Below are 10,075 nucleotides of genomic sequence, written 5' to 3' on the forward strand. Positions count from 1 at the left end.
TTTAAATCAGTGGTTTGTACCACGAGACCACGTATTATTGAAGATGTACAGAATGAAATCAGAAACAAATGTGCTAAATTGAATGTGTCAATGTTAAGAAACGTTCAAATAAACCTACATGAGAATTGATAGGTATGCGTGTCAGTGGTTCGCAATTTGAGCAATTATTATCATAGGATTATAAAAGGAATATCCCGATGAATCCAAACTTTTGAAACGATGGACATTAAGGAAATGTTCACTTCCCAGGAAAATCCACCATGCCATTTTGATGATGACTCCACCCTGTGCAGAACAGTACGACACAGTTGAGAGGCTGGCTGCTGTGTTATTCCTGTCTGCAGATCTTGCAAAAAAATAAACCAGTTTTAAAAGGTGTTAAACAAGAATCCGGACATTGATTTCTTTACCTTTTGCTCATCATTGTTTGTCCTTGAGGGCACTCCCGTCCTCAGAGTGGGAGTATCCTTCTCAGTTCATCGGAGATAGGGTTGGAACTCGGGCCAGAGCAAGGCTAAAGTACGTGCTCATCTGTTGGCTTTGCATGGCTACTTAAGGGATTACCAAAGTTAGAACTGGCTTTGGAACTTCTAGGTTGGCCCAAGAACAGTTAAATGGCAATTTTGAGGTTTTGGTTTGCTCAATTAAAGTAAGATTATTTTTGGTAATCAATTGTTCATTACCAGAAATAATTGGCTTTGGTTAAAAATTCAATTTCTGCTTGATGCCCAACTCTCATCAAGATGAGATGAAATGGTTTTCAGGAACAGAAGGTGAAAGAAGAAATAGTCTTGCTCATGAAGGCTAGATTAGATCCTCTTTTACTCCAACAAAGGGTTAATGCCTGAAATGTCATCTTCACCTTGCAGTTAAACCCACAGGAGTTAACACACCTCAATCAACGTTCTGGGGATTCCATCCATTATTTTTAGGGACAGAATTGTTGATACCGTGTTTCTTAGCAGAGCCCTAATACAAATGACAAGTAATGTAAAAAGATTGAGGATCAAGCTATAGTGTCTCAAACGCAAACAGTCCACAAGAACTTCCTGTTTCTTCCATGTGTCAGCGGAAGGGATGGGTGGAATGTGGAGAGAGGGGGAGGAACCATATCTGAGAGAAGAGGATTGTAAACAAGAAGGAGAATTGCTTTGCAATACATGTCCCCTAACAGTCCCAATTAATGTTGTTGTGGTTCCAAGCAAAAAGGCCATAACTCCATGAAAAATTGGTGATAAACCCTGGAACTCAACATAATAAAGTCATGTACCAAGTTTCAGTTGAATATTGTTACGTTTGTGGGGGTAGGTGACAAATTGCCATAATGAAGATAGGAATGTATAGGTTTTAGCATGGAAGACGTGACGAAGACTTGGAAGACAAGGACCACCGTGGATGCGAAGAAGACCCTCAATGTAATAAGTAGGGAACCTGTCAGCTTAAGAGTGTTTGCATGTCACCATAAGGGGCGTGGTTTTTGTGTTAACTAGACAGGGCTCAAGATGAATTCCCCAGTGTGTAATTGGCCCTTGTGATTTTTCCCTTATGTTTTTACATTCACTCAGCCAGCCATGAAATTGGCTCTATTAACTCACAACAACCGATGGGTTGCCAACGTCATGTGAATATTCTCGAGAGACTACGTCCCGAGCTTCGTGATTGGTCCACAGGACATGGAGCGATGATGAAAGAGCTCGGTGATTGGTCAGGGGTGACGTGAGAGGTCGAACGTTCGAGAGAAAGAAGAAGAAGGCATCTCTCCCTTGCTCGCTCTCTCTTGCCTTGGTCACGCGAAGGGACTGTTGCGTTTTGGTGCCGTGAGCGCTTGTGGAGCGAGTGTCAGAGCCTTGTTGGGACGTTGAGCAATTGTGGAAGGAGGTGTTGCTGACCTGGGTGCTTTTCAAGGGAACTGCAGCCGCGCCGTGCTGTCTGGCCGGAAGCTGAGAGGACGTTTCACCGCCGCTACGCGGCTCGTTGTGCTCGTGTGGCGACATCTTGTTCGCGCCAACGCGCGGTCGTTTTGCTGACCGACCAGAGCCATTCAACCACCCCCCCAAGTGTCTTCATTGAACTCAAAGCTGAGTTTTTTTTTTTTGTTTTTTTTTGTATACTGAATCGAGGCTCGTGAAAGAGCTAACATTTATTTCACAAACAAATCAACCAGACAAACAAAACATACAAAAAGAGGGAGCGGAAGACAAGATGGGGAGAGGAGGGGAAGCACACAAACACAACACCTGAGAGCAGGGAGAAGCGCGGGAGGGAGAGGGCCTGGGGGGAGGAGGCGTGGGAAGGGGGGGGAGGGGGGAGGAGAGGTATAAAACACAAGGAGACCAAGGACTTCCAGGACAGAAGTTGGTATTTCAAAAAAGTGTAGGATTTGGGGTGAAATTAGCGGGGGTTGAAAAGATCAAGGTTTTGGATGGGGGAAGATAAGAGATGGTGGTGAACAGCTGTTTTAAAGACCTGGAGGGTGGAGTGGGATTGATTGAGTTGAGTGGGATTGAGTGCCGGCCGATATAATTTATTTTCTTTATCTTTCCCCATGTCTGTATTTGAGTCCGCATGGAGGGTCCCTCACCTTAGCCTTATTGTTACCTCAACTTTCATTTTTATTGCTTCCCAATTATTTTCATTAAACCCATTATTTGTTGGATTATCTTTGGCTCGTCATTTCTGTGTTGGTGGGGATCGAATAACTCCCTCGTGCTGATCGGCCCAGGTAAGGACCTCGTGACCTTCAGTCCCGCGCGTGCCATAAAAGGAACTGACATTAATTTGGTTGGACGCCTCGGGAGTAACAACAATCGGCTACCCGTCATCTTGGGGTGTTAACCCAGGGTGACATGACAATATGTTAAAGGGTATGGAAAAAACCTGCAGGAAACCACAGGTGGGATGGACAGACAGATGGACAGACAGGAGAGCAAACCTATAGTCAGGGGACCACGAGACATGGGGGAATAATAAAGCCTTAAGTGTTCCAGGAGTTGTAAATCACCCAAATTGAGCACAAAAGTTGCAGGACAGATCTGGTGTGATAAACTTAATCTTTGGACAATATATCACAGAGCTGAGAAAACTGTGCATTCATGAATAAACCGCACCATGAAGGACTTGTTGGTTGTGTATCCAGTAAAAGGAGATGCACTGTGTGCTGCCATCAAATTATTTGCAAAATTATTACATTCAATGCATATATCGAAACACAGGATTAACTGCCGAGATTAAAAACATTTATTGCTTCTTCAAACATTTCCTATGTCTTAAACCTTGCATTGGCCATTACACAAACACCATACGAAATAAGACTGATGTTGCATCAAGGATATGCAATTACCATAAGCCATCTGACGGACAGTTATAGGTGGCTGCCCATCATTGGAGAAAACAGTCAGACCATGTTCAGCTTTCCTGAAAGAACAACAACAAAAAAAATTAAGTATTTTGACAACTTTATATCTGCATGATAAACCAATTCAAAGGAACTGTGGATCCAACTTGTCAAGCATTTTGTCTATGTTAGGATAAACTAGCATGTAAGACCCATCACTTCACTGACTGCTTTAATCAAAACACAGCATGTTGTACGTCCCGTTTGAATAAAGCGTGATTGACAGACGAGAGCTTCTCCTTTTAGTTTCTGCTCTGGTTCCGATTACTTCCAGTATTTTTTCCTCTATGCCACAAAATATATTCATATAATGTCGCATTCATTCTTGTTCCCAAGTGCAATCTGTCAGTTAAAATGAGATCCCATATTTCTCATCAAAATAGGAACCTTTCATGACAATCACTTCTCTTTCAGGGCAGATTACGTTTGTGGGTGTAATATAACATGAAAGATGGCAGAGCCGAAAATGTTCTAATGCATTCAAGTCACATGACATCACACACAAACAGTGTCATATACAGCTTTTTTGAATATTACACCGAGCTCGGCTTCACACGGTTGAAACCAAAGCATTCAGAATCATTGGAATCTCCCGCGATGAAGCCGATTCTGAGGGCATCTCTCTTAACGCAGGCGGGTAGGTGGTCTTTCTGTCTTCCACCAACTCCTCCCCGGCATTGCTTCCCCTGTTCTGTCTGTGCTCTATCCACCAAATATTCCTGCAGGACACACAAGATCTGCCAGCAACCCTCTTCTGGTGAGACTGCCATAATCAAGACTCTCTGCTCACCTTCATTCTTTTCTCCCGCCTCTGGAACAAACTCCCACACTCTCTTCAATCCCTCTCCTCCCTCCAGGTCTTTAAAACAGCTGTTCACCACCATCGCTTATCTTCCCCCATCCAAAAACCTTCATGGCTAGTGCTCACCATTAAAGCTAGGAGGTGCCTCGATTCACATACATATAATTTAATGTGAAGTGCTTTTTAAAAACACAAAATGGTATTATATTTTGATTTTTTTTCTTCCAGAGCCACTGAAATCATTTGGTCATGCAGCATCACTGCACCGTCACCGAAGGAGGTGGATCGGGAGGGGGAATGGGGTCCCGCAAAAGGTTAATCTGGCCCTGATTTTCCTAGCCAGCCGGCTTTTTCCTAGTCTCTCAATTGGGCCAATGGTTCGGCAAACACAAACTACACGTGGTTCTTAAATTTTCCAAATGCAAACAAATCCACACTGTCCCAATCGATCGCGAGACGATGAAAGTTCATGTTTGCCATGCTTCGCAGAAAAGGTTCACAGATGCATTGACAGGTCGTGTAGAAGTTCGGATTTTGCGATCTGACACGTGAAACATAGCATGGAAGATGGCAGACCCATAAGTCTTTTAGCACATATGCAAGTCACACGACATCATAAACAAACTATCACATACACTCAATACAGCATTAGCAAGATGAACATACAATACTGTGGTGAAGCAAATATTATCATGTGAAAAAAAACCATGTGAACCTACTGAAGGATCCGGAAGAAGGCAAAGCGGAATATTTCTTGCAGCAGCACAGAAATAACAACCCCAAACACAAGCAACTGGTGCTGGAAGTTTTGACCAAGAGACTCGTTCACTTTCTCCGCAATAAACCAAACCAGGGAAGACAGCAAGAGTGACAGCAGCCAGAAAAATGACCTGCAACATGAGCAGATTGCACTTTCACTTTAATGCCACAACAAGGAAACAACATTTAATGCTATGTTATTAACAGGGTGATCCCCCCCACCCCCGCCCCAAAAACAGAACCCACTTTTTGTCTAACATCGTCCATATTACAACCTCTTGTTTTTTCCAGTGATTGAAGAAGAGTGAACGACCAGACTTACTACGAAAGTTGGCCACGATTCTTCCCTTTTTAGAGATGCCATGGACAATTGGGCACAATACTTATTCTGTGGAGATTTTTCTTAAAACGGACTCCTACAAGAAGACGCAAATAGAGTTTAAACACGGGTTTGGAACTTTCACTGTGCCCTGCAAGTCACAGATATTTGCCAAGGTCAAAAAGTTTGGAGAGAAAGGCACTACTGCAAATCTCAACAGTAAAAGCACTGGAGGACCAATATATTTGGGACGTCCTCAAGATGGCAGGTCTCCTGAGAACATTGACCTTGGTCGTGATTCAGTGAACAGAAGCCCTAAGAAATCTCTCAGGCATCGTAGTCAATGGATTGAAATTTCAAGCGAATCAGTGAGAAGAATTCTCATCCACAATGTGAAACTGTATCCATATCGAATTCAGATTAAATACAAACTTACTGCAGCCCATATGTAGAAAAGAGTGACAACGTGCCAGTGGTTTGCAAGATTGAAGAAAGCCTAACTTCCTTGACAATGTCTGAATTTCTGACGAGACCAATTTTCTTATTTATGGGCATGCCAACTGCAAGAACTGCGGATATTGGGTATTGGTATCCCCCGATCGAGTGCTCGAGTGACCTCTCCCTTCAGAAAAAATGCACTACAGAGGGAACAATTGGTAAACATAGAATATTCGGCCCTTTCTGCTTTGAGGACAACACAGGCAAGGCATTGACTGCCATTACGAAACGTTGCATCCAAGTTCTTTGGAGGCTTTGGAGGGCCCAATGCAGTCACAAGGCGTTATGACACAGCAACAATAGTTTCAACAAGATGGAGCCACTGCCAACACTTTGAATGATTCTCTGAACTGGCTCAACATGCACTTTGGTGACAGTCATCAATCAAAGACTTGCTGTTGAACGGCCCTCGCACACTCACCAGATATGTCATCGCCAGATTCCTATCTTTGGGGCTACTTCAAGGACGGCGTCAACAGAGGAAGGCCACAATCCATTGAAGAACTCAAAGCAACAATTACCAAAAAAATTCACATAATTCCTATAGTAGAGTAATCAACCATTTTGCCCGTTCAATCAAACTGTACTTGCAGCACCGTGGCCAACACTTGGAGCACGTCAGTTTAGCACAGTTAAGCACAGTCATTCCTGGCCTATTCAAGCTAATCTGTGCCAGAAATGGTGCCATTTGAATGATAAATGAGAATTTTAAACTTGAGTAGTACACCCACTCCCTACAGGAGCGGGAAGGGTCATGGTATTTAGTATTTGGGTATATAGATTACAGTAGATCTAGGCTCGGCTCTGTTAGTCTGTGGGGGTCACAATAACAGCAACGACAGTTTAAAAAGGGAATCATACGTGTTTGCTATTTATAATATTTTTGCTTATGGTAGGGGTGCCCCACAAAATGCCACAATAAGCTATTTATTCATACATGTTAACACAGCATTTGTCGAAGGAGGGAAAACCCCTTGGGGTTATATTATATTAACATTGTTTTATAATAAAGCCAAATTTAAAAAATATTCCAGTTGTTCATCCGCTTCATTCCGCTTCGCTTTTTGATGCTGCCTCCTTTTTATTTATTTATTATTTTGTTAAACATCCCGAAAAAAAAAAATCCACATCTTGCACCATTCTTTGAATCGATAATTTTCCCAATGTTAATACTGAGTTTTTATAGCTTATGCCGAGCCACACCACCGACAGCTGTACTGCCTCTTCATGTTCACTGTCCTGATATACATGCGTGCTACACGAGCAACACTGATCTGTGCACATGTCGGCATACGCAAGTTTCATCGCAGCTGCTGCAGTAAAATTCACTGCACGCTCACAACTAAAATGATGCAAATACGAAGAGGCTTTTAAAACTAGCAAATTGCATGATGAATGTAGTTTTTTGTATTTCGCCATCTATATAATAATAGCGTAAGGACTCGACTTTGTTATCCCTTTTACGCCGCACCCAGTGACCCGATGCCCACGGCACTAATGGATTTACGATCTACGAACCGCGCTCTTTGTTTATCACGTACAGCCATACTTGAAAAATCTGAATTAGCCGACGTTGGGGCCCAAAAGCATCCGATTAACTGCCGATACGACGCCATCTTACGACGCCATCGTATTGGCGTCTGCTGGGTGAAGGCGAAGCAAGCCGTCCGCTGAGTGGACAATCCAGAGCATGCATTTGTGCCGGTGTCAGCGATCGTTGTTCATATACGCACTCTTCATTCTCATCTTTCTTCCTAACTCTTACTCGGACAAGCAAATCCCCTATGCCATCATAATGGTACACTCCATCCATACACCACATCCTCCCTTCCGTGAATGTTCCATGGGTTTCGGCTAGTACATTTATATTTGTTTAGAACTGTGGATTGTATTTTTAATAGGCCTAGTGACTGTGTAGGTGATGTCGGGTATTTGACCCACGTCCTGATATTTATTTTGGGGTAGAAAACTGACATGTCCTGTACATGATTTGTGGGGTTTTTTGGGAGGGGGTTAAAAAAAAAAAATTGCATGCAATTTACATGGTGGCCATTTTGAAAGAAAAATAAATGAATAAAAGGGTCTCCTCTCTTTTAAAAAAAAATACAGATCAACTGCTATTTTATTTTATTTTTTGGCATGACATTAATATTATGCTATTATAATAAGTGTCGTGATTACTATTGCTTTTAGAGATGGCTTTGGAAAAATGGCACGATTAGCTATATTAACACAGATATACACCTTAACATGGATTTTGGCCAACGGGGTAAACCCCCTTGGGGAGGGGGAGGGGGAAAACCCCCTCGGGGAGGCAAGGGCAGCAGGGGGGAAAACTGCCCTCAGCGAGGAGAGGGGGGGGGGGGAGGAACTGGCCTCAGCGAAGGGGAGGAGGGGGAAATCAACTTGCTGCATCCTCCAACGTGTGACCCCTTAGTCCTCCTGTTAAGGTTGGTTGAAATTGAATAAGTAACAACCAAATGTATCGCTGTCAGACAGACAGACACCAAATTGCAAATTTTTGTATGCTATAGTATGGGTTCTGGGGTTTTTGGGGTCACCCTGTATCTGCAAGTTACACCAATAACTCACAGAATCGATTTTTGTAAAGTTCACTTCACGACTTCACTCAAATAGCAAAATAAAATCATCTTATTGACTCAACTCAAATTAAAATTGTTACTATCTCGTTGGAGTTGCATTTGAAAAAAAACCAGCAGAATATAACGTTTCCCTAGGAAAGGGCACAAGGCCTAAAAAATTCCTCCAAGCTGGAGATGCCATTCTCACCCAGCCACCAAGATTATGATCCGCAGTGGATCAGAAGCAATAGTCAGCACAAAGAGCGAGATGGCCGGCCCAAAGGTGATGAACGAACAGCCGACAAATACCGACAGGGTCATCCCTTTTCCATGCACACACTAAGGCGCACCTGCGGGAAGAACAGCGGGAAAAGGAGGGTCATCCAAAGAACATGTCACGGCAAAATCCAGGACGGCGGTCAACGTTCATCCTGATAGTGATACAAAGCTTATCAATAAACTTGAACTAAAACTAAAAGAAATACTTTTCATCAACAACGCCATTCATTTCACATCAAACTGTCATCAAAACTAAAAATCACTATTTGAAGTTTGAACTACATATGTCTCTCGGATGTAGGCCTATTGTCTTTGCAGATACGCTATTCAAACTTCCATTCATAAAGTAAACACTCTATTCCATTGACATACTCACTGTAGATTATAAAGCGAGACGACTTCGTTTAAATTATAAAACGGTTACACTTACGTAATTAGAATGAACCGGGGTTAAAAGACTACAATTTGCTTTTAAACATCCACTTCAGTGATCAATAATATCATAGCCAAATCGTCTCAAACCCACAGCCCACTCAACAAAAAACTTCCGCATTCATAGTCGACTCGTTTTCATTTTAGTTCCGCTTTATTCTACTTCCGTTTTCACAGCTTTATCTCTCAGAGGCTCAATGGAGCCATTCCCATTAAATTATATTTATTCCTTCACATAACAGTCATAGATTGTGACTTAAATAATTGAAAAATACATAAAACTTTTTAAAATGGTGATAAGGCAGAGAGTGCCAGTTAAACTAAAATATGTAAACGATACACCTTTTTAAAGAGAGGATATAATTTCACTGTAATTTAAAACTATGCCTCGAATGAGGAAGAAAATTGCAAACGAAATACAAAAACGTCTCAAATTCTTCCTGTACCTTGAATGCAGATTAATTTTAGACGGCAATGAAAATTTTCCCTAAAATTATAGAAGGAGAAGACAACTTATTTTGCATCTTCGGATACACGGAGATGCCAAAGCAGTTTTCCAAGATATTGGGCACAATCCTGGATGGGCCCCCACTCCGATACAGGATACTCAAAACGACTCATTCTTCCCAGCAAGCAGCTGGTACTGTGAGTCTGTGGCGGACACGAAAGCACTGACGTGGTGACATCACCCCGCACACCGAGTGGGGATGGGCCACGCCCGGGAGAGAGGCGTGGCCTCACGATATACACGGGGCGCGCAGCCCTGAGAGTTCAGTGTTACAGTGAGCTCTTGAATAAAGACTCTTACAAATTACCGCGTTGTCCGCTTCCTCCTTGTTTACAAACAGCGCGCGTAACACCGCGCTTTACTGGTGACCCTCGACGTTGGATCTGCCGTAGCGATCCTTCCAAACACGACGCCATTGCCATGGCCAACAACGCGATGTCGATTAAACTTCCCGAATTTTGGGAGGCCCAGGCCGAAGTTTGGTTCGTCCAAGCCGAAGCCC

At 42.9% G+C, this 10,075-nt stretch overlaps 1 protein-coding gene across 16 annotated transcripts in view; it reads right to left on the reverse strand.

The window, feature by feature from the left end:
* Positions 1–9,761, reverse strand: part of LOC137429727 (gamma-secretase subunit APH-1A) — a 55,877-nt gene extending 46,116 nt beyond the window's left edge. For 4 of the 16 annotated variants that reach the window (XM_068119923.2, XM_068119917.2, XM_068119924.2 and 1 more), the window contains exons 1-4: positions 9,010–9,228; positions 8,563–8,704; positions 4,916–5,086; positions 3,341–3,414 (exon numbers count right to left, since the gene is read on the reverse strand). In XM_068119923.2, coding sequence (XP_067976024.1) covers positions 3,341–3,414; positions 4,916–5,086; positions 8,563–8,675 — 358 coding nt within the window. In that variant the 5' untranslated portion in view covers positions 8,676–8,704; positions 9,010–9,228. Of the gene's footprint in view, positions 1–3,340; positions 3,415–4,915; positions 5,087–8,562; positions 8,705–9,009; positions 9,233–9,511 lie in introns of those variants that run through there. The other 12 variants (XM_068119921.2, XM_078779800.1, XM_078779799.1 and 9 more) reach the window with 12 other exon arrangements.
* Positions 9,762–10,075: the final 314 nt, after the last annotated feature.

Source organism: Myxine glutinosa, chromosome 6 (assembly GCF_964187855.1).
Source record: "Myxine glutinosa chromosome 6, kmMyxGlut1.1, whole genome shotgun sequence".
Lineage (NCBI taxonomy): Eukaryota > Metazoa > Chordata > Myxini > Myxiniformes > Myxinidae > Myxine > Myxine glutinosa.